At 40.5% G+C, this 27651-nt stretch overlaps 3 protein-coding genes across 3 annotated transcripts; all 3 read left to right on the top strand.

Moving 5' to 3' along the window:
* The first annotated feature begins 9682 nt into the window (after positions 1 to 9682).
* On the top strand, positions 9683 to 15180 carry LOC123762819 (uncharacterized). The gene is made up of 6 exons (XM_045749579.2): positions 9683 to 9698; positions 13023 to 13120; positions 13679 to 13855; positions 14056 to 14230; positions 14516 to 14618; positions 14885 to 15180. Exons 3-6 carry the CDS (start codon positions 13679 to 13681, stop codon positions 15042 to 15044), a joined length of 615 nt encoding a protein of 204 aa, XP_045605535.2. The 5' UTR covers positions 9683 to 9698; positions 13023 to 13120; the 3' UTR covers positions 15045 to 15180.
* Positions 15181 to 19621: 4441 nt separating this feature from the next.
* On the top strand, positions 19622 to 21188 carry LOC138369127 (uncharacterized). Its single transcript, XM_069332070.1, has 4 exons — positions 19622 to 19871; positions 20065 to 20239; positions 20525 to 20627; positions 20894 to 21188. The coding sequence occupies exons 1-4, from the start codon at positions 19650 to 19652 to the stop codon at positions 21051 to 21053; spliced, it is 660 nt and encodes a 219-aa protein (XP_069188171.1). The 5' UTR covers positions 19622 to 19649; the 3' UTR covers positions 21054 to 21188.
* Positions 21189 to 25640: 4452 nt separating this feature from the next.
* LOC138369126 (uncharacterized) lies at positions 25641 to 27191 on the top strand. The gene is made up of 4 exons (XM_069332069.1): positions 25641 to 25874; positions 26068 to 26242; positions 26528 to 26630; positions 26897 to 27191. The coding sequence occupies exons 1-4, from the start codon at positions 25656 to 25658 to the stop codon at positions 27054 to 27056; spliced, it is 657 nt and encodes a 218-aa protein (XP_069188170.1). The 5' UTR covers positions 25641 to 25655; the 3' UTR covers positions 27057 to 27191.
* Positions 27192 to 27651: the final 460 nt, after the last annotated feature.

Raw genomic sequence — 27651 nt, 5'->3', positions numbered from 1 at the left:
CACACACACACACACACACACACACACACACACACAGTAAACACACACACGCATATATACAAAAATGCTAAAATAATATAAAAGTTTACCACAACCTTCCATACGTTTTCTCTAATAACCCCACAATTTATTTCATGCCTAAACCACTGAATAAATCAATCGATATTGTTATGGATTACCTCCTTTAAATGCAGTTTTATTATCATATAACGTTTAAGATGATATTCCCACACTCTGTTGATTTTTATGTTAGACTGAATATAAAGTTACATTGACAAAATGCAAGAAAATATTATGCATCAATAAAGTTGAGAGGCGGGACCAAAAAGCCGTAGCTCAAGCTTCACAAGCACAACTAGGTGAGTATAGCATGCATTATCAGACTTTAAGAACGATTCATTTAAGTATTTTTATGTTGTTTAATTGAATGACAGTATAAAATATTGCCAATAAAAGAACACGAATTTCACACAACACTGATATATCCTCCGAGTGGAAAAGTGAAGTGGCTATTCAGCTGCACAAGGCTTTGGTGCACTGCCATTTGGACTACTGTATCTAAGCGTGGAGACCTTACCTTCAGAAGGACATTCCTGCCTTGAAGAAATTTCAACACAGTGACAGTAATCATCAGAAAACTAAGTCCACACATCTTTCAGGACCCTTTCAGGAAACGGAGGAAAGGGTCCTGAAAGATATTGTTAATAGAAACGTTATCCCTACAGACAAAAATCAGAGGATACAACTGACGATTTACTATAAAACCAGAAAAACGGCCAGCATACTCCTGAGAAACTCTCCAGACACAAAGCAGAACGCTTTAAATGAGACCAACGTCGTCTATGCCTTCAAATGCCCTCTTGGGGATTGTAAGCTCCAAAAAAAACAGTATATAGGCAAGACAACAACATCTCTTTCTAGGCGTTTAACGATGCATAAGCAACAGGGCTCCATTAAGGAACATATAATCTCTTCCCACAACCAAACCATCGCCAGAGAAATCCTTGTAAAAACACAGAAATCATCGATAGATACAGCGATAGCAGACGGCTTGACGTTTGCGAGGCACTACACATTAAAAAGTCAACACCAGCAATCAACAGCCAACTAATGCACAACTATATTCTACCCACCTCAAGACTCCGCTCCAATACAGAAGCATCAAGAAATATGGACCAATAGGCTTTCTACAATCACTTCCATTCATTACCCATTGTTTCGTGTTCTGTCTTGTGTTGATGAAATTAATACCCTATTAATACCCTATTAAATTGTTTCGTGTTCTCTCTTGTGTTGATGAAATTAATACCCTATTAATACCACCTCACCCCATCCACCTCACTCAAATGTAGATATAAACAAATCGGAGATGTGTAAGTTCTATTCAGTTGTGTATATGTTAACTAAAGTCTTTGAAAATGTAATAAGTTTTACGAAACGCGCTCAAGTGTCGCGTCAGACTAGAAATAAAAATGAATTTTGGAGAATTGATTTTTGAATTACCACCAACAGTGAAAAGAAATGTACGAAAGATTGAGAAAATTCGTGTTAGAATTATTAATCTTACTTTTTCGGTCATATTTAATAATATATGTCTACAGGAAAGACTTCTACCAAAATATATATATATATATATATATATATATATATATATATATATATATATATATATATATATATATATATATATATATATATATTTACATATATATATATATAAATATATATATATATATATATATATATATATATATATATATATATATATTTACATATATATATATATAAATATATATATATATATATATATATATATATATATATATATATATATATATATATATATATATATATATATATATATATATATATATATATATATATATGAACATTTGAGCAGTCTTGTTCAAATGACTGTCACTATGTTCTGGAATGGTAATAATAGAACATTACTTTCTTACTTACCTTCTTTTTGTTTACAGTCTTACTGTAATATCCGATTTATACTTTCTCCCGATGTTCTTTCTCTCAGAACTAAATAAGAAGTAGAGTGATAGCGAAGGCTGATGATAAAGTTATGAAATTACTGTGAAGCAAAGTGAGTTTACCTAAAGACTAATAGGATGCTTATAGATGTAGGAAGATAAAAAGATATATCGCTATTGCTTCCCAATTTGATTGTAAAAGGATTAGTAAATTTTGAAACATTTCCCGGAACAAAGTGAACATTTCCTTGGGGGTGCGGAACTATATTTTTTTCGTAAAGTGGAATCACTAGGAGATGAAATGAAACTATATACTCAAAGGAGAAATTTGATTGTAAAGAAGAACCTCTTCAGGGTAAGATTAATAAGCAAGTGGATTGATTGTTTATAGTACGACTAGAAGGCAAAGGGCTGAAAGCTACTGCAATAAGCAAGCGGCAACTGCTCGGTGGAGAATTCAAAAGAAATAAATTGTTAACAAATCGAAGAGAATGCTTGCGTATAACACAGAGTGACAAGCAAATAAGCAAATGAGGTTGATACGGACTTCATCGTCCATCGTGCTAACAATAAATCGAAGTCACAGACCACGTAACACATACAATAAGAAAAATAAACGTTGTTTTACGAATATTGAAAGCACACACACACACACACACACACACACACACACACACACACACACACACACACACACACACACACGGAAATCGAAATTACGATCAAAGTTGCAAGAGCACAGAGTTGTTGTTGTTTTAGAGTCAGCTACTCTGAACAACATTTCCATGTTGTACGGTCTATGGTGAGGCCGTAAGCAAGAACACATATAGGGACCTCTATATAATCCTTGAATGTCCATACTTTTCACTGCTCCTCAAGTAAAGGCATAAAACATATGCAGAACTAGAGAAAGTAAACGGTGATTGAGGGTAGATGACGACCTGACATTCACTGCAGAAACCACGAGCCGGACCAAGGCAGAGTGACGTAATTTAAAGAGGTTCATGGTACGATGTCAGGTGTTGAACAATCAATCACCAGGTGCACCACCTCCGGCTTCCTTTGTTGGCCCGTGAAATCTATCACCGTAGTTCACAGCTTCCGACTCCTACGGACGGCGGCGAGAAGCGACGATCTGCCTCACCACCTCTCAATGTTCTCTCTTCGCCTCACTGTACCTCTTCCTTCGTTCCTACTCCTACCCCTAAGTTGCTGTAGTTAGGCCAAGTTGGTTAATTAGTTGCTCCAAGTTGGCTTTGCTCCCAATGGCCACCGTCCTTGATGCCTCAGACTCTACCCAACTCGGCCGCACACAGCCAAAGTTCATTTTCAGGGAGATTGAATTATCTTCCTCTAATGGAAATACTCGGTTACTTCACGCAGGGAGCAGACTGGCAGTGCAGAGTTAAAACATTTACCAGGTCAAGGGTGAAACTTTTTTATTTTGGCAGAGTTAGGTCTGTCGTCCCTGCAGTCTATTTCTCTGGCGACTCTTCAGCCTTTGTTGAAATATTATTACGAACCTTTCATCGAATTTCGGCTGTCCTAATTTTGGCAGTCATTGTCCCGTCAATCACTCATAGATGTATGTCGGACTATCAAAAGTTTTCTCATTTATTTCCCCTTGCTCTCTCTGCCTCTTTGTTCTCTCTTTCTTGTGTCTTCTTTTACCACTGCATGTTCGTATCTCCTAATCACCGTCTGTTTGTACTTGTTCGATCCATGTTTTCCGCTGGTTTGACCTCATACTGATCTAATCGATTATATAAAGTAGTTTTAGCTAGTAATAAGAGCGCTAGTAGTTATAAGCGAGGGAGAGAGAGAGAGAGAGAGAGAGAGAGAGAGAGAGAGAGAGAGAGAGAGAGAGAGAGAGAGAGAGAGAGAGAGAGAGAGAGAGAGAGATGAGTAAATATACATGGAAAAATATGAGGGGGACTGTGTAGTGAATATAGTATTAGAAACAAGACTGAGACACACACTGAGAGGGATAAAACACAGACAATGGGAGACAGGATATATAGGCACCAATTCATGTCTAAATTAATATCGCTTGAAAACAGTGGATGTGAATTTGAGGCTCCGGGAAGGTTTGCCTTGCCAACAATTTCGTTGTAATTGTACCTATGGCAAGTTGGAGGACGCTGATGTGGTTACCTGGGTGAGACAGCTCTCCATCTCTCATAAGGTGATGAATGTGGATGAGCATAAACCCAAAACCCGCTGTTATTCCCTCTTGACTCATAAATGAGTCAGGAGAGATCACACACACAAACAATATCAGGTTCACAGACTAACAGTAACAGGCTGAAAGACGAACAATATTAGGCTCACAGACAATCAATATCAGCCTCACAGACTAACAATATCAGGATCACAGACAAACAATATCAGGCTCAAAGATGGAATGCATTAGGCAGTGATGTGATGGAGGCAGACGCCCTTCACAGTTTCAAATGTAGATATGATAGAGCCCAGTAGGCTCAGGAATCTGTATACCAGTTGATTGACAGTTGAGAGGCGGGACCAAAGAACCAGATCGCAACTCCCGCAAGCACAACTAGGTGAGTACAACTATATGAGTGCACACTCACACACACACACACACACACACACACACACACCCACACACACACACACACACACACACACACACACACACACACACACACACACACACACATGTAATGAAGATAGGTGTAGGGAGCAGGAGGCCAGTTACAAGGAATCATTTGGGAGATGAAATTCTACACGAGTCAGAGAGAAAGACTTGGGGATTGATATCACGCCAGACCTGTCCCCTGAAGCCCATATCAAGAGGATAACATCAGCAGCATATGCCATGTTGGCTAACATAAGAACGGCATTGAGACACTTGTGCAAGGAATCGTTCAGAACTTTGTATACCACCTATATCAGACCAATCCTGGAGTATGCAGCCTTAGCATGGAGTCCATATTTAGTCAAGCATAAGACCATACTGGAAAAAGTTGAAAGGTTTGCCACCAGACTAGTACCCAGGCTGAGAGGTATGAGCTACGAGGAGAGACTACAGGAATTAAACCTCACGTCTCTAGAAGACTGAAGAGTTAGGGGAGATATGATCACCACGTAAAAGATTCTCAGAGGAATTGACAGGGTAGATAAAGACGGGCTATTTAACAGAAGGGGCACAAGCACTAGGGGACACAGGTGGAAACTGAGTGCTCAAATGAGCCACAGAGATATTAGAAAGATTTTTTTATAGTGTCAGAGTAGTTGACAAATGGAATGCATTAGTCAGTGATGTGGTGGAGGCTGACTCTATACACAGTTTCAAGTGTAGATATGATAGAGCCCAACAGGCTCAGGAACCTATACACCAGTTGACGGACAGTTGAGAGGCGGGACCAAAGAGCCAGTGCTCAACCCCCGCAAGCACAAATAGGTGAGTACAAATAGGTGAGTACACACACACACACACACACCAGTTGATTCCCAGTTCCCTTAGTTCCCTTAGTTCACACACAGAGTACACACACACACAATTTTTTCGGGGGTCTGGTAGCTGAACGGACAGCGAGCAGGACTCGTAATTCTGTGGCCCGGGTTCGATTCCCGGAACAGGCAAAAATAAATGGGCAAAGTTTCTTTGACCCTGTTACCTAGCAGTAAATAGATAACTGGGAGTTAGACAGCTGTTACGGAGCTGCTTCCTGGGGGGTGGGGGGAATTAGTTAATAGTTAGTTACAGTTGAATGATTGACAGCTGAGAGGCGGGCCGAAAGAGCAGAGCTCAACCCCCGCAAGAACAACTAGGTGTATACAACTAGGTGAATACTTCACAGAGTCTAACATATAAAATTTAAATTATGACTCTTCCGCAGAAGACAAATTTAATTGCATAGTAACAACACAAAAGACAGAACTGGTAATGTGATCATATATAACTATAGTAAACAATTGCTTAGAGTTTTACGTGATTTTTATGGTAAAACGAAGATTTATGTTCATTAATACAATTTTAAAGGGAGAAACTCCTTTAAGAAAACCTTGGCAAGACAAGATTAATGAATCCAACATATATTCCGAGATATTTGCCTCAGGATGTAAAGAACTGCGCCACACACAGCCTGTTTGGAATAGAGGCTCCAAAAACACACACATATGAAATTCTGCCGAACTTGTTCAATGCTCTTTGGGCAAGACGGTAGAGCGACGATCTCGCTTCATGCAGGTCGACGTTCAATCCCCTACCGTCCAAGTGCTTGGGCACCATTCCTTCCTCCCTCTTGTCCCGTCCTAAATCCTTATCCTGACCCCTTCCAGGTGCTATATAGTGGTAATGGCTTGGCGCCTACTCCTGATAGTTCCCTTTAATGCTCTTACTGACATGTACGTTCAATAGCAGCGGGCTGGCGCTTTTAGCTCTAATATTAGCCTCTATTAGTAGTAATTGTCACTCTGGAACTACCTGTTCATTTTCGCCACCGAACACTCAACAAGGGCCAAACTAACTGCATTATGAAAGCATTCCATATATATTCTTTATTGACTATTTTATCACATTATGAAACTAGATACTAACATGTGTGAGTTTTTAGGAATTACAACCTGGCTAGTGTTTTTATTAGATTTAAATTTTAATAAATGTTGAGCTAAACTCTAAACAACAACTGGCTTACAGGTAAACAATATCAGGCTCACGGGCAAACAATATCAGGCTCACAGACAAACAATATCAGGCTCACAGACAAACAATATCAGCCTCACAGACTAACAATATCAGGCTCACAATCAATAAATATCAGGCTCACAGACAATTAATATCAGGTTCACAATCAATATCAGCCTCACAGACTAACAATATTAGGCTCACAGACTAACAATATCAGGCTCACAGACTAGTAATATTAGGCTCACAGACTAACAATATCAGGCTCAAAAACTAGCACTATCAGGCTCTCAGACTTACAATATGAGGCTCACTGGCTAACAATATGAGGCTCACTGACTAACAATATCAGGCTCACAGACAAACAATATCAGGCTCACAGACAAACAATATCAGGCTCACAAACAAACAATATCAGGCTCACAAACAAGCTCGTCAGGCAACTGATCTTCTCTTTTCGTTAAGGTCTTCCATAGGCGGTCTTCAAGCGATTAGAGTTTGGTCATAATTTCGGATCATTTTGTCTGCCCCTATCGGTGTTTTTATAGGGTCTCTCTCTGTCTCTCTCTCTCTCTCTCTCTCTCTCTCTCTCTCTCTCTCTCTCTCTCTCTCTCTCTCTCTCTCTCTCTCTCTCTCTCTCTCTCTCTCTCTCTCTCTCTATCTCTCTCTCTCTCGCTGTCTCTAACTCTTGTTCTCCCTCTTTCTCTTTCTTTTCCTATCTCTGTATGTATCAAAGGAACTTGCTGTATTGACTGAAACGGAAGCTGAATCACAATAAGGTAATTCATTTCCAACCATTGCACATTATTAATGGAATCGCTGAGTCGTCGGTATTGTATTTTTTAACCCATTTAATATATTGATCTTCAAAAATACATTTATATATAAGATAAGGCAAGATAGTTTTTTTGGATCTCACACCCGCTCCGCTCTGGTACAAGTATAGCTACGTATATTGTGCTTTCTCCATCATTATTTTATGTATTTTTCAGAGGTTGGCAGAAGATTTACAGCCTTTCCTAGACCTGTGAGCACAGAAGATATGCAGCCTTTCCTAGGCTTATGAACACAGAAGAGATACAGCCGTCTTTAGACCTCCGCGCAGAGAAAAGGTAGAGCCCAGTCCAGACCTTCCCTGAGCACAGGAAAGACTGATCACAAGCTAAGCATTAAAACTGACTGACCTTTACTTGGCGAAGAGAGAGAGAGGTAAACAAGAAACCCTCGGAAGCATTAAGTGAGCCCAATATGGTCAGTGTCTTTCAAGCCTTATTCTCTATTGTATTGGTCATTTCCACAAAATTTTCACTAAATAATTATTTTCCGCATTCAATTTATATAAAAAAATTGTTTTTAACCATTGCCAAATTTAAAAATATCAATAATAATGTGTTCATTATTTAAAATTTAAATATATAAATACAATTTAATCGAGTATAGGTGAAGTAGATATATTAACAATGCAATTAAACAGTTCATAAAGAGCCTCCTTGCTCCCAAAAACCGAGGAAGTATTAAGCCGTGGCTGGCCGACACGCACGGATCAACACAATGGGAGCAATCTAGCAGCTGTGACCACACTTGCAATTCTAGTAGCCCAGAGATGCTGGTAAGTGAATTGTTGATAATATTCAATTTTTCTTGCATAATTTTGGAATTGCTGTCACAATCGAAGTTTTGTTTATGATATAGATGCTCTTAAGTATTGTACTTTTTCATATGGGTCGCTCATTAAAAATGAAAAACCCTTAAACTTTAGTTCGCCCCTAACTTGGGATTTACTAAGGTGCCAAAACAGGGCACAAAACAAGGTGTCAGCTATAAAAATGTTTCTCAATTATTTTTATTTTAAATTAAAGCGGCGAATCCATCACAACAAAGAAGCGAAAGTGTTGGGAGCTCGTGCCAGATACTTTGTTCTCTGACACTGAAGATACTGAGGCTTCAAGCACACAATCAAGCGTACATAGCGTCATCAAATACAGTGGTTTTGTTTGCATGTTGTCTTGAAGGCCTCGCCAGCTGCAGCCACCACTGCACAATACTAACTAATTGCACTCATCCAGAACTTGATGGACATTGTTCCGTAGCAATTTAACAGCGGAATACGGCCTTCAAATCATGAGCAGCAGCCGCTCTTTGCGACTGACCATTCTCTATATGTATATTTACCAGAAACAATGTATTGAATGATCTTCATAATTTAAACCCAGTTTCTATAAAATGTTTGTGATGAAATGACATTATCAAACGCTGAGAGTTCCCATATTTCTTGCTACAATGATATGTCTCCTTCATTCCTGATAAAGCTTTCGATCCAAGAGAGTGAATATACTAACCTCGGGTCATCTAGGATTTAAACACGAGCCTGAAAATTACAAGACTATTGTCCAAGTAATTCTTGAATGCAGCATATACGTGTTACATATTAGCTGTAGGGCCATTCAAGCTTGTTTGAATATATATATATATATATATATATATATATATATATATATATATATATATATATATATATATATATATATATATATATATATATATATATATATATATATTCATGAGTTTGATCATTCTCTGCTGGAATCTGATTTTAAAATTCTGGACACTTGTATGAATGGCCAGTCAGATTTGAGAGTAATGGAATCATTATATATAAAGGAGCTGCGGCCTCTGTTAAATAGCAACCTTTCAGCTGTTCAATTGTACACTGTATAGTGCACAGTAGGCCCTGAAATTTGATTTATAGTTCATTTTGGTAGTTTAATTTTATTATAATTTTGTTTAGTTTACCATGTCTTTGCCCTTTCTTACTTATATCAAGTCGTGACATTGTACATTAATATAATCTTTTATTTAGGATATATAATACACTTTTTGGTATTTAATTTTATTTAATATTTGAGTTTTTTATAAGATTTTGGTTAATACTTTATAATTGTCGTTTATTCTGTTTGTATTTTACATACATTTTTTGTAGATTTGTAGTCATTATATAAATATTTGTTATAGTGTTTAGTATCTACGTGTTGAGTATCAAGTTTCACTTCTGATCACTTCACGTAAGTTTAATAGAATGATTTGTTTTAGTAGTTATAAATTTCATCTTGTAGTTTAATGGATTTTTAAATTAGCTTTAATATATGTGACAGTTAATAAGTTTTATTTGTATTGATCACTTTAAGTGCGCTTAAGTGTTTTGTTTTTTTAAGCATTTTCCTTTCTTTGATAGGCAATTATATTCAGTATGAGTTCTTTGTTTACCAGCTATTTGATTGTGATTTCTGTTTTTTCTTTTAGATCTGATGATGAATACGAGAAGTATTCGAAACGTTATGCATTTTAAAGTAAAGAATCTGAAACAAGATGTTCAGTATATCCCTGGTTTTCCTATTCATCTTAAAATTAAGATTCCCGAAGGGAACATCGATCATATATATATATATATATATATATATATATATATATATATATATATATATATATATATATATAATATATGTACTTTAGGCTTGAATCAAGGTCCCCTTAATGTTTAATTACTGACCGTCCTCAGTATGCAGCCCTACAACAGTTGCGTAACTCCTATTTACTGCCACAAATACTAGATGAACTGTTGCATTAGGTGAAAGGAAACGTGCACACTGATTATTATCCTGTGCTGGATTCGAAATGTGATATCCAAAATGTGTCTCGAGAGCGAACCCAACTGTACTACCGAGACCCCATCGAGATTCATAATTAAATGTTGAATAATAATATAATTGCAGAATCGTCTGAAGTGTCATATCACGTATTCAATATAACATATTGAATGTGTTATTTGTTATTTACGGTTCAGCAACTACATCTGTTATTACCTATGAATGATTGTGGTAATAGTTCAACAACCATAATTTAATTACCCATAAATAATTGTGACAATTAGAAAATTACAAATTAGTGACTGTATTTGTCACAGTGCATATGACACGGTCGCTGAGGTGCCATATGACACGGTCGCTGAGGTGCCATATGACACGGTCGCTGAGGTGCCATATGACACGGTCGCTGAGGTGCCATATGACACGGTCGCCGAGGTGCCATATGACATGGTCGCTGAAGTGCCATATGACACGGTCGCTTAGGTACCATATGACACGGTCGCTAAGGTGCCATATGACACAGTCGCCGAGGTGCCATATGACACGGTCGCCGAGGTGCCATATGACACGGTCGCCGAGGTGCCATATTCCGTCCAGGGTGTACGTGTCGCTGACCATGTCGCACCTTCCCTCCTCTCCTGGTTTTATTTGACTGATTTCTCCGCGACAAAAGAAAATGCTTAGCAAATACGTGGTCATTGTCAGCAATGATTCACTACTTCTAAAAGCTCGGCACACATATATATAATAATTTTCCTGATATTATTGTAGTGGACTGTACTATAATTCTGGTTGTGATCGCTAAGAAAATGTACAGAAAAAGCAGTAGGCACTTATGCATGTTTATATCTTGTATAATCTATGACAGAGGGGGTCTCAGAATCCCACTTGCCCAATACCACCCCCACCCATGACAGGTTCCTGGAGCCCCTCCTGCCTTCTGTCACTCTTTTCACCCATGACTGAGGTTCCCCAAAGCTCCTCCGGTCTCTGAGAGGTATTGTCTGTAAAGCGCGGGAGAGAGTAATCAGGATGCGATTAATGGATCACCTTGAGAGGATAAACTTTGTAACAAAAGCCCAACATGGATTTAGAAGGGAAAAGTCGCGCCTGACAAACGTCATCAAGTTAGATGACAAGGTTACTAAAATACGACTCGAAAACGATAACTGGGTAGATTACATTTGCCATTGCCAAAAAACACTGGACACTGTTCCTCACGAAAGAGGTGCACAGAATGGAGAAGCAAGATGAGATAATTGGGAAGGCACTGAACTATGTAAGGGAGTATCTGAAGGACAGAAGACAAAGTATTATAATCAGAGGAGAGGACTCGAGTTGAAGGACTGTAAGCAAGTGGGGTCCCCCAAGGCTCAGTCTTTGGAACGCTACTGTTCCTAATTTACGTGAATGATCTACTTGAAGGAGTGAGCTCGTTTATTTGTCAATGTATACAGACGATGCAAAGCTAATGAGGAATATAAGAACCGAGAAAGAATATAGAAAGTTTCAGGAAGTACTTTGACAAACTCACAACAAATTGTTGCTGGAGTTCATTTCCAATAAGTGTAAGGTAATGAAGACGATGAAGGGAAAAAGAATACCAGAAGGTTTCTACACCATAAATAGAAGACAAAAAAAAAGAATCTTGCTTCAGGAATCGGAGAGAGAAAGTGATTTTTGGAGTAGATATAATTCTAACGCTAACATCAGAAGCACACATTGGCAGGGTGATATAGGCAGCATATGGGATGGTGACAAAGATTAGAACGCTGTTAAGAAACCGAAATCAGGACTTTTTCGAGACAACCTACACAGCTTCTGTTAGAATGGAATATGCAACAACAGCCTGGAATCCATATCTTGTGAGGAATAAAACTATAATCGAAAAAATCAAAGGTTTGCAACAAGATAAGTGTCAGAGCTAATAGGGTCAATCTATGAGAATAGATTGAAGGAAGTGGCGGACAGTAGAAATAGAGATATAATGAAAAAAATACAAGGAACTGAGGTGACTAGACAAAGTTGGACAAGACAAATCTTTATATTAAGAGAGAGTAGGACAAAACGACACAGGTGGAAGCTGGATATCCAAATGAGTCAAAGAAATTTAAGGAAATGCTCATACCGTGATCGGGAGGTCAACAAGTGGAGGTCACTCCATCCACAACTTTAAGGCCAGACTCGACCAAGAATTTGAACATTAGAATAGTTAAACAATAACGCAACAGGTACAACAAGGCTAGGGCGGTGTATAATGAGCTAGACTTTACTTCCACGTCGTCACCGATAGATAAACACTGATAGGTAAGCACCCTATAAGAGAGGATCCTTGGAACCTCACCAGTCTGGCGTCACTAATAACTTGTGATAAAGCTGGCCATGAGTTATGGTCAGCGTCTGTTCTCACTCTTTGTTTTATCTCGTTGACGATTAACTTATCCTAGTTAGGCTCCACACTGATGAACATAATATGAACTCAACTAATTATTCTAGTCGAATTTAGATGTTTTCTAAGCTTAATTACAAAACATAACATAAAACTACCATCCATTATTAAAAACACCTTAAAAACTCACGAACACACACCCACGTACACACACCGGAAGGCTACAGAAACCTCATTGGAAAACATGTAAGTTGAGTAAAAATAATTGAATTTACGAGTCAACGTTCACTAATAACCAGTCAAATAATCTTTCGTTTCGCACTGGTAACATAATCATGAAGGTAACGCTTCAGCTCTCTGGAGGCGCTGACGGTGACCCTGATGGCACAATGACAGCGAGATATATAAGGGGGCGAGACCTGGCGGTGGCTACACTCCCTGGCGGCTCACGGTAGGTGTTGGCTTTTCCTGATGGGTGAGGGAGTTTCATTGGTGAGGTGTTAGAATGTTCTGAAGAGCGTGGAGTGTTCATGTAACGAGTACATTCTCTTGGTGCTCGTCAGAGCGTTCTCCTGATGGGCCTGAAAGAGTTCTTTTGTTGGGCATGATAGTGAGTGTGATAATGTTCTGGTGGTCTTGATCTTATTCTGGTGAGCGTGGCAGCACTTTGATGAGGGTGTGTGTTCTGTGTGGGACTTTTAATGTTATGAAGGACGTGAGTATTTTACTGGTATTCGTGAATGGGTTTTATTATGCGTGACAATGTTTGGATGCGTGTGACAGTGTTGCTCTTGTAACTACGGTATTGTTCACCACATTAGCGCTACTTCATTCCGGGGAATTTCATATGTGAATGACCAATGGAGGACTTGGTAAAGTGAATGTTGAGAAATGTGTTGGGGTAATTATAATGACATGTCCCCTAAAACACAACACTGTAATATGTAGCTACGTGGTCTACACGCCCTCCTCACGTGCCGAGAAGTAATTGCACACCTCTGTGTTGCAGATGAAGGCTGTGTTGATTCTCAGTGTTGCTGTTGTGGCGACGGCCGAGTATTTGGGCCCCTACGCCGGCGGACGTGGTGGAGCTGGATTTGGCGGAGGTTTCGCTCATGGTGGCGGCTTTGGTGGAGGCGGCGGCGTCCATGGTGGCGGCTATAGTGGTGGTGGGGGCTACAAACTGGTGAGTTCTTAACTACCATAAAATATGGTAGTTACGAATGTAATTATATAATGAATAGTTGAAAGGAGTCCTTGGCGAATTAAGTTCATTGGATACATATGAGAATATACTTTAATAATCCGTATGTCTAAGGCAGTAAACTATATCAAGATAAGTATTAGTTTCTTTTTAATTTTGAGCCGACTGTTGCAATATTGCAGGTTGATCTGAGTGCTGGTGGAAGCGACTACCACTTCTCGTGGCGTCACGATGGAGGCAAGAAGTACGACTGGCACAGTGCCAACTATTACTGCTCCAGTCTTGGCAAGGGATGGCAGGGTGTCAGCATCGAGAGTCATGAAGAGGACAAAATCATCTCAAACGTCATCTACCAAGGTCAGGAACGATTACTTGTTTCTCCAATATTACCATGCATTTTCCTTTACCCAGTTCATCTTATATAACTCAGTTACCAATTATAAAACCTTCGAATAAAATAAACTGATTATCATTTGTATCATGAAATCTGTAGCATGAAATCTTTGTAATTATTCACACTGTTTAGAGACGAGCATAAAGTAATGAACCCATTTGTTTGTTGTGCTTCTGTTATTGTCGCCTGCGTCTCTCATGTTGGATTGTTAACAGTTATGAGCATAATTATTTGCGTCCCTCCTCCAGACAAGCTGGAGTACATCTGGACGGGAGGTTACCGTAGCGGCTACGACTTCGCCTGGCCCTCTGGCTACCCATTCTACGGCCTCAACTGGTCTCACACCGGAGGGTGAGTGATGCACTTGTCGTTTAGTTCATACTGGTTTGTTCCACACTGGCTTGAGAAACTTTATATTACTGCATCTACATTGTACACGAATTGAAAATGATTTATTCATTTATGCATTAAAACTACAGAAGTTAAATAACACCAAAAGTTCAATAATACTTTGAAGGTAATTCATTCATGCTTGAACTGACTAAAATATATATAAGAATATCTAATATCCATTTTGTAAGTGAATTTGACCACATAAACTTCTCTTCCGTTGCCAGTGAGGGACGTCCCCAGCCTGACAACCGTGAGAATGGGAAGGAGTTCTGCCTGGCAGTGCTCAACAACTTCTATAAAGATGGCATCAGATGGCACGACGTCGCCTGCCACCACGAGAAGGCCATCGTCTGTGAGCGCCGCCGCGGGGGCCACTATGGCTGAAAAGCACCGCACTTCCTGCCATCTTGCTGACGTCGACCGATAATGATTTTTTCAGAACAGTAAACTATTTCTTATAAACTCATGAATGCAAAACTTATTTCCTTTTAGATTATAATAAAAAAAGAGATGTATATTTTATCTTGCTATTAATTTTCCTCATTGGTTTATGAGCAAATTTTGTGCAAACGCAAACACACACAAATACACACACACACACACCTTCATTGTGTGTACCATCATGGTCGAGTCGGTTAAGACAAGTCTTGGAATCATCATAACGCGAGTTCAAGTCCCTCCATTGGCTCAAATTGATTTTATCTTATATAACAATGAGTGCTGGGAAGACGGGACACCACGAGCATCTGCTTGATATCTGCTTGATGGGGTCCTGGGAGTTCTTCCACTCCCCAAGCCCGGCCCAAGGCCAGGCTTCACTTATGAGAGTTTGGTCCACCAGGCTATTGCTTGGAGCGGCCCGCAGGCCCACATACTCAATACAGCCTGATTGGTCCACAACATCTTTTAGAAAACAGACTAGTTTTTTCTTGAAGATGTCTACGGTTGTTCCGGCAATATTTCTTGTAGTCGCTGGGAGGACGTTGAACAACCGTGGACCTCTGATGTTTATTCTGTGTTCTCTGATTGTGCCTATGGCACCTCTGCTCTTCATTAGTTGTATCCTGCATTTACTTCCATATCGTTCACTCTAGTACGTTGTTATTTTGCACTCCAGTACGTTGTTGCTTCTAGCGTAGCTCTCATCCTGTAACTACACTTAGATAATTGCACTTCGGTAATAACACACTCATAAGAGCCTATGGTTTAGTTGTGAAAAAACTCAACACACAGTTGAGAATCCGGGTTTTAATTCCTGGTAGGGACATAAACTTTTTGGACACCATTTCATGTAACCTGATGCCACTGTTTACCTACCAGTATATTGGCAACTGGTGGTATTCAGACATCTACTGCGGGCGGCATCCTTGGGATGTGTGCGTGTTTAAAAAAAATTAAGAAGGAAAAAAAGAGCGGAGTCCGTACCTTTCGACAGCCGACAATATGAAGCTATAGTTTTGCATTGATGACAAGTATATTCAGAAAGGTCCTACGTAAATTAATCTGCAAGCTAGTGATACAACAGATAAATTTAGTAAAAGGTTCAACATAAAGTGATAGAAGGAAAGTCTAGTCACACAAACATGGCACAGTTTGCTGACACGGTCGCAATGGTAACACACGGAAGGTAAGAATTGGCCGAATCCATCTTCTCGGTAGCTAGACAGCCTTCAACATAAACGTAAAAAAAACACCTGAATAACTGAGAAAATCCTTTGGAGCAATGCGAGGATTTGTACCAGCGTTCTTTTGACTTTCAGACACCTGCTTTAACCAACTCGGCCACGATAGGTCAAAAAATATTTACCCAGAACTCTACCAAATCCACTATGGGGAGCCTAGAAGGCCCCAACTGGTGCCATAACCTGGTTTTACGAATAGCCCGCCTACACTATGGCCTGTGAGTAATGGTGTCTCCACTATACGCTCCACTTTGTGTTCCTTTAGAACACAAAGATCACACTGACGTGAGACAATTTTTGTTTTTTTGAGTTATCATGCTATTGTGATTTCTTTGCGTACTTGAATAACTAGATGTCGGTTGATCTGAGTTACATAATACCTTTCTAACAGGAAGAAAAACATAGCAATGTGATTTGAGAGATGGATATGAAGATAATGTTAACTGGCGTACCCCAAAGATCAGTACCAGTACCCTATTATGTTTATATATGTCAGTGACAAACTGATGAAGCTGGATCTACTATGAAAGTGTTTCCAAATTTAACAAAAAATTAAGGTGCTCATTTTTTAAATGTCTTAGATTACAATATTTAATCTGTACTAACAATTCTCAGTATCATAAGTTTGCAAAAAGTCACAAAATCGTGATTTAAAACAGAAGGAAACAGAAGTTACCCCTGAAGAAGGAACGTCTCCGTTTTACGGAGACGTTTCTTCTTCAGGGTAACTAGACTGTTTAATGAAGACTCTTTGAAGCTCTCGCCCACTATTTTTTAGTTTTACACACAAATCAAATACATTTTACATATTTTTTTAAATTAAAAAAGCTCTATTTTGTCGATAAAATCACACAATTATATATCTGTACTGATAACGTTTTGTGACATCCACGAGTTCAACGAGTTAAAAGCATCAACAGGATATATGCCAGGGTTGGACCTGACTTCGCCTCGCCAGGTCTGCCTGACATCATGTGGGGACCCACCTGTCTTGGGTCGCCAGTGCCATATGACAGGAGCAACGGTGCCCCACCAGTCTGGAGTCACCGTGTGACAGAAGGGCTAAGTATCCCTCGTCCTTAGTGTTACAAACATCGGGTGAAAAAAGGAGCCTCAGACTCCCCAAATGTCTTGCGTCACAAACACTTTGTTATAACGTTTGACCGTGAGACGTGGTCAGCTTTTGTTCTCACTCGCTTTGTTTGTCCTTTATTTCAAATAATTAGTTCTCGTTACTCTGTGTTCTGGTGAACAAAAATGTACTTGATGAATTTTTGCAATTAATTTAAAAGTTGCTTAAAGAGTAACACACTTTAATTGCTGACTGATATAAATAAATGATAAAATCAGTCTTTTCCTTATAAACGCTCCATAAAAAACTCATGGACTCAAGTATCTCACAAGGAAAGGAACGACCATCATTACATTACTCAAGTATCCACAACAGGGTGAACGATCGTCATTGTATGAAATTTAGACGCATAAAGCAAAATAAAATTATTCGAATTAATTAATCATCATTCATTACCCGGCTGTCAATATTCTTCCGTGTCGCTATGGGATGTTCTCTTGGAGGTGACGTTGCTGGTGTTGTTGTTTTTGATTCAGCTACTCTGAACAAAATGTTCATGTAGCACGGGCTATAGTGAATCCGTAATTGAGTTCGGTTATTCACGATAACCTTGTTACTATGATATCTGGGTCAAAGTTTTTAATGAATGTAGAGTTTTCTTTTTTTCACACTGATTTAATCTTTGGTTTAAATAACGTTATCTTGGTGGCGGATATAAATGCACAATGTTCACTAGTTTGTCCCATTTTTCAACTTCTTTTTTAAACATTGTAGTCGCTGTGGATTTTGCATTTAATGAAGTTGCTTTTATTGGCTGAATGTTGAGTTTGATGCGCAGGGCTTCAGTGGCTTCCCATTACAATATGTAATGTAACCGTGACATCTGTTCCACAGATATGACACTCCTACAGTTTTCGACTTATTACCTCCCAGCAGCACTTGTAACCAAGTCAGAGTCTGTGTATGGCTACCTTGATGTTACCTTGAGATAGTTTCTGGGCTTTGCGTCCCCGCGGTCTGGTCCTCGACAAGGCCTCCTCGTTGTTGAACTGGTCAAACAGGATGTTGGATGCAGCTGAACGCAGCCTGACGTATGAGTCACAGCCTGGTTGATCAGGTATCCTTAGGAGGTGCTTATCAAATTCTCTCCTGAACACTCTGAGGGATCGGGCAGTTATGCCCCTTATGTGCAGTTAAAGCGTATTGAACAGTCTCGTTCAACACGCTACTACTACGCTAGTAAGCTACTACTACGCTCAGTTACTACACGCTATTATGCTGCGCTACTACTCCTTGTTCAATACTACTAATACAAAGCTGGCTACTGCAATGTCTCTGGATAGGTTTTTGCCAGGCTTGAAAGAGGAGTACCCAGTGGTTTGTGGAGGTGACGCTTCAGCTCTGATATATTTCTAATGCGGAGGAAGCGCTGACGATGACCCTGAAGGTACAATGACGGCGAGGTATATAAGGCGGGGAGACCTGCCGATGAATACACTCCCTTGCTGCTCACGGTAGGTGTTGGCTTTTCCTGATGGACGTCTTACACTGTGGTTATCGAGGTGTTCTGGTAGCCATGATAAAGTCTCCTGGTGTATGTGAGATAGTCGTAGTGAGCGAGTGTTCTGGGAGGCCGAGTGTTCTAGTGCACAGGATAATGTTCTTCTGATACTCTAAAGGATTGTGGTACCGCGTGAGTGTTGTTCCTGCAGCTGAGGACATGTTTCCCAGACAAATGATACTTTGTTACGAGGAATTTTGCTTTTGAGTGAACGAAGGACCTACAAGGCAAGGTGATACTAAGATTTATTACCCGTGAGTGCGTAATTACTGTAGTGAGGGTTTGACAACTGAATGGAAAGCGCTTCGGATTCGTAGTCGTGACGTTCCGGGTTCGATCCCCGGTGGAGGCGGAAACAAATGGGCAGAGTTTCTTTCGCTATGATGCAGCTGTTCATCTAGCAATAATTAGGTACCTGGAAGTTAGACAGCTGCTCCGGACTGCTTCCTTGCGGGGGGGGGGGGGGGGGAGGGTAACAAAATGGAGGCCTAGTCGAGGACCTGCCCGCGGGAAAGCTATTCCCCAAAATCATCTCAAGATAACCTCAAGATATCAGCTACAGCAATATAGCATTTGTTCGAATCCATACTGATTTCCTCAATGTAATATGTAGCTCTTTATTCTACACGCCCTCCTCACGTGCCGAGAAGTAATTGCACACCTCTGTGTTGCAGATGAAAGCTGTGTTGATTCTCAGTGTTGCTGTTGTGGCGACGGCCGAGTATTTGGGCCCCTACGCCGGCGGACGTGGTGGAGCTGGATTTGGCGGAGGTTTTGCTCATGGTGGCGGCTTTGGTGGAGGCGGCGGCGTCCATGGTGGCGGCTATAGTGGAGGTGGTGGTGCCCATCTCGGAGGCTATAGTGGTGGTGGTGGTGGTGGTGGGGGCTACAAACTGGTGAGTGTTTAAAAAAATGGTAGTTAAGAAAGTAATTATATAATGAATAGCTGAAAAATAATCATTGACGAATTCAGCAGATTGGATACATATGAGAAAATACTTTAATAATCCGTATGTCTAAGGCAGTAAATTACATGAAGATGAGTATTAGTTTCCTTTTAATTTTGAGCTGACTATTGCAATATTGCAGGTTGATCTGAGCGCTGGTGGAAGCGACTACCACTTCTCGTGGCGTCACGATGGAGGCAAGAAGTACGACTGGCACAGTGCCAACTATTACTGCTCCAGTCTTGGCAAGGGATGGCAGGGTGTTAGCATCGAGAGTCATGAAGAGGACAAAATCATCTCAAACGTCATCTACCAAGGTCAGGAACGTTTACTTGTTTCTCCAATATTACCATGCATTTTCCTTTACCCAGTTCATCTTATATAACTCAGTTACCAATTATAAAACCTTCGAATAAAATAAACTGATTATCATTTGTATCATGAAATCTGTAGCATGAAATCTTTGTATTTATTCACACTGTTTAGAGACGAGCATAAAGGAATGAACCCATTTGTTTGTTGTGCTTCTGTTATTGTCGCCTGCGTCTCTCATGTTGGATTGTTAACAGTTATGAGCATAATTATTTGCGTCCCTCCTCCAGACAAGCTGGAGTACATCTGGACGGGAGGTTACCGTAGCGGCTACGACTTCGCCTGGCCCTCTGGCTACCCATTCTACGGCCTCAACTGGTCTCACACCGGAGGGTGAGTGATGCACTTGTCGTTTAGTTCATACTGGTTTGTTCCACACTGGCTTGAGAAACTTTATATTACTGCATCTACATTGCACACGTATTGAAAATGATTTATTCATTTATGCATGAAAACTACAGAAGTTAAATAACACCAAAAGTTCAATAATACTTTGAAGGTAATTCATTCATGCTTGAACTGACTAAAATATATATAAGAATATCTAATATCCATTTTGTAAGTGAATTTGACCACATAAACTTCTCTTCCGTTGCCAGTGAGGGACGTCCCCAGCCTGACAACCGTGAGAATGGGAAGGAGTTCTGCCTGGCAGTGCTCAACAACTTCTATAAAGATGGCATCAGATGGCACGACGTCGCCTGCCACCACGAGAAGGCCATCGTCTGTGAGCGCCGCCGCGGGGGCCACTATGGCTGAAAAGCACCGCACTTCCTGCCATCTTGCTGACGTCGACCGATAATGTTTTTTTCAGAACAGTAAACTATTTCTTATAAACTCATGAATGCAAAACTTATTTCCTTTTAGATTATAATAAAAAAGAGATGTATATTTTATCTTGCTATTAATTTTCCTCATTGGTTTATGAGCAAATTTTGTGCAAACGCAAACACACACAAATACACACACACACACACACCATCATTGTGTGTACCATCATCGTCGAGTCGGTTAAGACAAGTCTGGGAATCATCATAACGCGAGTTCAAGTCCCTCCATTGGCTCAAATTGATTTTATCTTATATAACAATGAGTGCTGGGAAGACGGGACACCACGAGCATCTGCTTGATATCTGCTTGATGGGGTCCTGGGAGTTCTTCCACTCCCCAAGCCCGGCCCAAGGCCAGGCTTCACTTATGAGAGTTTGGTCCACCAGGCTATTGCTTGGAGCGGCCCGCAGGCCCACATACTCAATACAGCCTGGTTGGTCCAGAACATCTTTTAGAAAACAGACTAGTTTTTTCTTGAAGATGTCTACGGTTGTTCCGGCAATATTTCTTGTAGTCGCTGGGAGGACGTTGAACAACCGTGGACCTCTGATGTTTATTCTGTGTTCTCTGATTGTGCCTATGGCACCTCTGCTCTTCATTAGTTGTATCCTGCATTTACTTCCATATCGTTCACTCTAGTACGTTGTTATTTTGCACTCCAGTACGTTGTTGCTTCTAGCGTAGCTCTCATCCTGTAACTACACTTAGATAATTGCACTTCGGTAATAACACACTCATAAGAGCCTATGGTTTAGTTGTGAAAAAACTCAACACACAGTTGAGAATCCGGGTTTTAATTCCTGGTAGGGACATAAACTTTTTGGACACCATTTCATGTAACCTGATGCCACTGTTTACCTACCAGTATATTGGCAACTGGTGGTATTCAGACATCTACTGCGGGCGGCATCCTTGGGATGTGTGCGTGTTTAAAAAAAAATAAAAGAAGGAAAAAAAGAGCGGAGTCCGTACCTTTCGACAGCCGACAATATGAAGCTATAGTTTTGCATTGATGACAAGTATATTCAGAAAGGTCCTACGTAAATTAATCTGCAAGCTAGTGATACAACAGATAAATTTAGTAAAAGGTTCAACATAAAGTGATAGAAGGAAAGTCTAGTCACACAAACATGGCACAGTTTGCTGACAAGGTCGCAATGGTAACACACGGAAGGTAAGAATTGACCGAATCCATCTTCTCGGTAGCTAGACAGCCTTCGACATAAACGTAAAAAAAACACCTGAATAACTGAGAAAATCCTTTGGAGCAATGCGAGGATTTGTACCAGCGTTCTTTTGACTTTCAGACACCTGCTTTAACCAACTCGGCCACGATAGGTCAAAAAATATTTACCCAGAACTCTACCAAATCCACTATGGGGAGCCTAGAAGGCCCCAACTGGTGCCATAACCTGGTTTTACGAATAGCCCGCCTACACTATGGCCTGTGAGTAATGGTGTCTCCACTATACGCTCAACTTTGTGTTCCTTTAGAACACAAAGATCACACTGACGTGAGACAATTTTTGTTTTTTTTGAGTTATCATGCTATTGTGATTTCTTTGCGTACTTGAATAACTAGATGTCGGTTGATCTGAGTTACATAATACCTTTCTAACAGGAAGAAAAACATAGCAATGTGATTTGAGAGATGGATATGAAGATAATGTTAACTGGCGTACCCCAAAGATCAGTACCGGTACCCTATTATGTTTATATATGTCAGTGACAAACTGATGAAGCTGGATCTACTATGAAAGTGTTTCCAAATTTAACAAAAAATTAAGGTGCTCATTTTTTAAATGTCTTAGATTACAATATTTAATCTGTACTAACAATTCTCAGTATCATAAGTTTGCAAAAAGTCACAAAATCGTGATTTAAAACAGAAGGAAACAGAAGTTACCCTGAAGAAGAAACGTCTCCGTTTTACGGAGACGTTTCTTCTTCAGGGTAACTAGACTGTTTAATGAAGACTCTTTGAAGCTCTCGCCCACTATTTTTTAGTTTTACACACAAATCAAATACATTTTACATATTTTTTTAAATTAAAAAAGCTCTATTTTGTCGATAAAATCACACAATTATATATCTGTACTGATAACGTTTTGTGACATCCACGAGTTCAACGAGTTAAAAGCATCAACAGGATATATGCCAGGGTTGGACCTGACTTCGCCTCGCCAGGTCTGCCTGACATCATGTGGGGACCCACCTGTCTTGGGTCGCCAGTGCCATATGACAGGAGCAACGGTGCCCCACCAGTCTGGAGTCACCGTGAGACAGAAGGGCTAAGTATCCCTCGTCCTTAGTGTTACAAACATCGGGTGAAAAAAGGAGCCTCAGACTCCCCAAATGTCTTGCGTCACAAACACTTTGTTATAACGTTTGACCGTGAGACGTGGTCAGCTTTTGTTCTCACTCGCTTTGTTTGTCCTTTATTTCAAATAATTAGTTCTCGTTACTCTGTGTTCTGGTGAACAAAAATGTACTTGATGAATTTTGCAATTAATTTAAAAGTTGCTTAAAGAGTAACACACTTTAATTGCTGACTGATATAAATAAATGATAAAATCAGTCTTTTCCTTATAAACGCTCCATAAAAAACTCATGGACTCAAGTATCTCACAAGGAAAGGAACGACCATCATTACATTACTCAAGTATCCACAACAGGGTGAACGATCGTCATTGTATGAAATTTAGACGCATAAAGCAAAATAAAATTATTCGAATTAATTAATCATCATTCATTACCCGGCTGTCAATATTCTTCCGTGTCGCTATGGGATGTTCTCTTGGAGGTGACGTTGCTGGTGTTGTTGTTTTTGATTCAGCTACTCTGAACAAAATGTTCATGTAGCACGGGCTATAGTGAATCCGTAATTGAGTTCGGTTATTCACGATAACCTTGTTACTATGATATCTGGGTCAAAGTTTTTAATGAATGTAGAGTTTTCTTTTTTTCACACTGATTTAATCTTTGGTTTAAATAACGTTATCTTGGTGGCGGATATAAATGCACAATGTTCACTAGTTTGTCCCATTTTTCAACTTCTTTTTTAAACATTGTAGTCGCTGTGGATTTTGCATTTAATGAAGTTGCTTTTATTGGCTGAATGTTGAGTTTGATGCGCAGGGCTTCAGTGGCTTCCCATTACAATATGTAATGTAACCGTGACATCTGTTCCACAGATATGACACTCCTACAGTTTTCGACTTATTACCTCCCAGCAGCACTTGTAACCAAGTCAGAGTCTGTGTATGGCTACCTTGATGTTACCTTGAGATAGTTTCTGGGCTTTGCGTCCCCGCGGTCGGGTCCTCGACAAGGCCTCCTCGTTGTTGAACTGGTCAAACAGGATGTTGGATGCAGCTGAACGCAGCCTGACGTATGAGTCACAGCCTGGTTAATCAGGTATCCTTAGGAGGTGCTTATCAAATTCTCTCCTGAACACTCTGAGGGATCGGGCAGTTATGCCCCTTATGTGCAGTTAAAGCGTATTGAACAGTCTCGTTCAACACGCTACTACTACGCTAGTAAGCTACTACTACGCTCAGTTACTACACGCTATTATGCTGCGCTACTACTCCTTGTTCAATACTACTAATACAAAGCTGGCTACTGCAATGTCTCTGGATAGGTTTTTGCCAGGCTTGAAAGAGGAGTACCCAGTGGTTTGTGGAGGTGACGCTTCAGCTCTGACATATTTCTAATGCGGAGGAAGCGCTGACGATGACCCTGAAGGTACAATGACGGCGAGGTATATAAGGCGGGGAGACCTGCCGATGAATACACTCCCTTGCTGCTCACGGTAGGTGTTGGCTTTTCCTGATGGACGTCTTACACTGTGGTTATCGAGGTGTTCTGGTAGCCATGATAAAGTCTCCTGGTGTATGTGAGATAGTCGTAGTGAGCGAGTGTTCTGGGAGGCCGAGTGTTCTAGTGCACAGGATAATGTTCTTCTGATACTCTAAAGGATTGTGGTACCGCGTGAGTGTTGTTCCTGCAGCTGAGGACATGTTTCCCAGACAAATGATACTTTGTTACGAGGAATTTTGCTTTTGAGTGAACGAAGGACCTACAAGGCAAGGTGATACTAAGATTTATTACCCGTGAGTGCGTAATTACTGTAGTGAGGGTTTGACAACTGAATGGAAAGCGCTTCGGATTCGTAGTCGTGACGTTCCGGGCTCGATCCCCGGTGGAGGCGGAAACAAATGGGCAGAGTTTCTTTCGCTATGATGCAGCTGTTCATCTAGCAATAATTAGGTACCTGGGAGTTAGACAGCTGCTCCGGACTGCTTCCTTGCGGGGGGGGGGGGAGGGTAACAAAATGGAGGCCTAGTCGAGGACCTGCCCGCGGGAAAGCTATTCCCCAAAATCATCTCAAGATAACCTCAAGATATCAGCTACAGCAATATAGCATTTGTTCGAATCCATACTGATTTCCTCAATGTAATATGTAGCTCTTTATTCTACACGCCATCCTCACGTGCCGAGAAGTAATTGCACACCTCTGTGTTGCAGATGAAAGCTGTGTTGATTCTCAGTGTTGCTGCTGTGGCGACGGCCGAGTATTTGGGCCCCTACGCCGGCGGACGTGGTGGAGCTGGATTTGGCGGAGGTTTTGCTCATGGTGGCGGCTTTGGTGGAGGCGGCGGCGTCCATGGTGGCGGCTATAGTGGAGGTGGTGGTGCACATCTCGGAAGCTATAGTGGTGGTGGTGGTGGTGGGGGCTACAAACTGGTGAGTGTTTAAAAAAATGGTAGTAAAGAAAGTAATTATATAATGAATAGCTGAAAAATAATCATTGACGAATTCAGCAGATTGGATACATATGAGAAAATACTTTAATAATCCGTATGTCTAAGGCAGTAAATTACATGAAGATGAGTATTAGTTTCCTTTTAATTTTGAGCTGACTGTTGCAATATTGCAGGTTGATCTGAGTGCTGGTGGAAGCGACTACCACTTCTCGTGGCGTCACGATGGAGGCAAGAAGTACGACTGGCACAGTGCCAACTATTACTGCTCCAGTCTTGGCAAGGGATGGCAGGGTGTCAGCATCGAGAGTCATGAAGAGGACAAAATCATCTCAAACGTCATCTACCAAGGTCAGGAACGTTTACTTGTTTCTCCAATATTACCATGCATTTTCCTTTACCCAGTTCATCTTATATAACTCAGTTACCAATTATAAAACCTTCGAATAAAATAAACTGATTATCATTTGTATCATGAAATCTGTAGCATGAAATCTTTGTATTTATTCACACTGTTTAGAGACGAGCATAAAGTAATGAACCCATTTGTTTGTTGTGCTTCTGTTATTGTCGCCTGCGTCTCTCATGTTGGATTGTTAACAGTTATGAGCATAATTATTTGCGTCCCTCCTCCAGACAAGCTGGAGTACATCTGGACGGGAGGTTACCGTAGCGGCTACGACTTCGCCTGGCCCTCTGGCTACCCATTCTACGGCCTCAACTGGTCTCACACCGGAGGGTGAGTGCTGCACTTGTCGTTTAGTTCATACTGGTTTGTTCCACACTGGCTTGAGAAACTTTATATTACTGCATCTACATTGTACACGTATTGAAAATGATTTATTCATTTATGCATGAAAACTACAGAAGTTAAATAACACCAAAAGTTCAATAATACTTTGAAGGTAATTCATTCATGCTTGAACTGACTAAAATATATATAAGAATATCTAATATCCATTTTGTAAGTGAATTTGACCACATAAACTTCTCTTCCGTTGCCAGTGAGGGACGTCCCCAGCCTGACAACCGTGAGAATGGGAAGGAGTTCTGCCTGGCAGTGCTCAACAACTTCTATAAAGATGGCATCAGATGGCACGACGTCGCCTGCCACCACGAGAAGGCCATCGTCTGTGAGCGCCGCCGCGGGGGCCACTATGGCTGAAAAGCACCGCACTTCCTGCCATCTTGCTGAAGTCGACCGATAATGTTTTTTTCAGAACAGTAAACTATTTCTTATAAACTCATGAATGCAAAACTTATTTCCTTTTAGATTATAATAAAAAAGAGATGTATATTTTATCTTGCTATTAATTTTCCTCATTGGTTTATGAGCAAATTTTGTGCAAACGCAAACACACACAAATACACACACACACACCTTCATTGTGTGTACCATCATGGTCGAGTCGGTTAAGACAAGTCTGGGAATCATCATAACGCGAGTTCAAGTCCCTCCATTGGCTCAAATTGATTTTATCTTATATAACAATGAGTGCTGGGAAGACGGGACACCACGAGCATCTGCTTGATATCTGCTTGATGGGGTCCTGGGAGTTCTTCCACTCCCCAAGCCCGGCCCAAGGCCAGGCTTCACTTATGAGAGTTTGGTCCACCAGGCTATTGCTTGGAGCGGCCCGCAGGCCCACATACTCAATACAGCCTGGTTGGTCCAGAACATCTTTTAGAAAACAGACTAGTTTTTTCTTGAAGATGTCTACGGTTGTTCCGGCAATATTTCTTGTAGTCGCTGGGAGGAC

The sequence above is a fragment of the Procambarus clarkii genome, chromosome 27 (assembly GCF_040958095.1).
Source record: "Procambarus clarkii isolate CNS0578487 chromosome 27, FALCON_Pclarkii_2.0, whole genome shotgun sequence".
NCBI classification, from domain to species: Eukaryota; Metazoa; Arthropoda; class Malacostraca; order Decapoda; family Cambaridae; genus Procambarus; species Procambarus clarkii.
This window is presented reverse-complemented; position numbering and strand designations above follow the sequence as displayed.

Excerpts from the sequence above, each read along its gene's own strand:
- LOC123762819 (XM_045749579.2), top strand. The coding sequence starts at position 13,679 with ATGAAGGCTGTGTTGATTCTCAGTGTTGCTGTTGTGGCGACGGCCGAG. Across the intron at positions 14,231-14,515 it reads CTCAAACGTCATCTACCAAG|ACAAGCTGGAGTACATCTGG; the intron begins GTCAGGAACGAT and ends TCCCTCCTCCAG. Across the intron at positions 14,619-14,884 it reads AACTGGTCTCACACCGGAGG|TGAGGGACGTCCCCAGCCTG; the intron begins GTGAGTGATGCA and ends TTCCGTTGCCAG.
- LOC138369126 (XM_069332069.1), top strand. The coding sequence starts at position 25,656 with ATGAAAGCTGTGTTGATTCTCAGTGTTGCTGCTGTGGCGACGGCCGAG. Across the intron at positions 25,875-26,067 it reads GTGGTGGGGGCTACAAACTG|GTTGATCTGAGTGCTGGTGG; the intron begins GTGAGTGTTTAA and ends GCAATATTGCAG. Across the intron at positions 26,243-26,527 it reads CTCAAACGTCATCTACCAAG|ACAAGCTGGAGTACATCTGG; the intron begins GTCAGGAACGTT and ends TCCCTCCTCCAG.
- LOC138369127 (XM_069332070.1), top strand. The coding sequence starts at position 19,650 with ATGAAAGCTGTGTTGATTCTCAGTGTTGCTGTTGTGGCGACGGCCGAG. Across the intron at positions 19,872-20,064 it reads GTGGTGGGGGCTACAAACTG|GTTGATCTGAGCGCTGGTGG; the intron begins GTGAGTGTTTAA and ends GCAATATTGCAG. Across the intron at positions 20,240-20,524 it reads CTCAAACGTCATCTACCAAG|ACAAGCTGGAGTACATCTGG; the intron begins GTCAGGAACGTT and ends TCCCTCCTCCAG.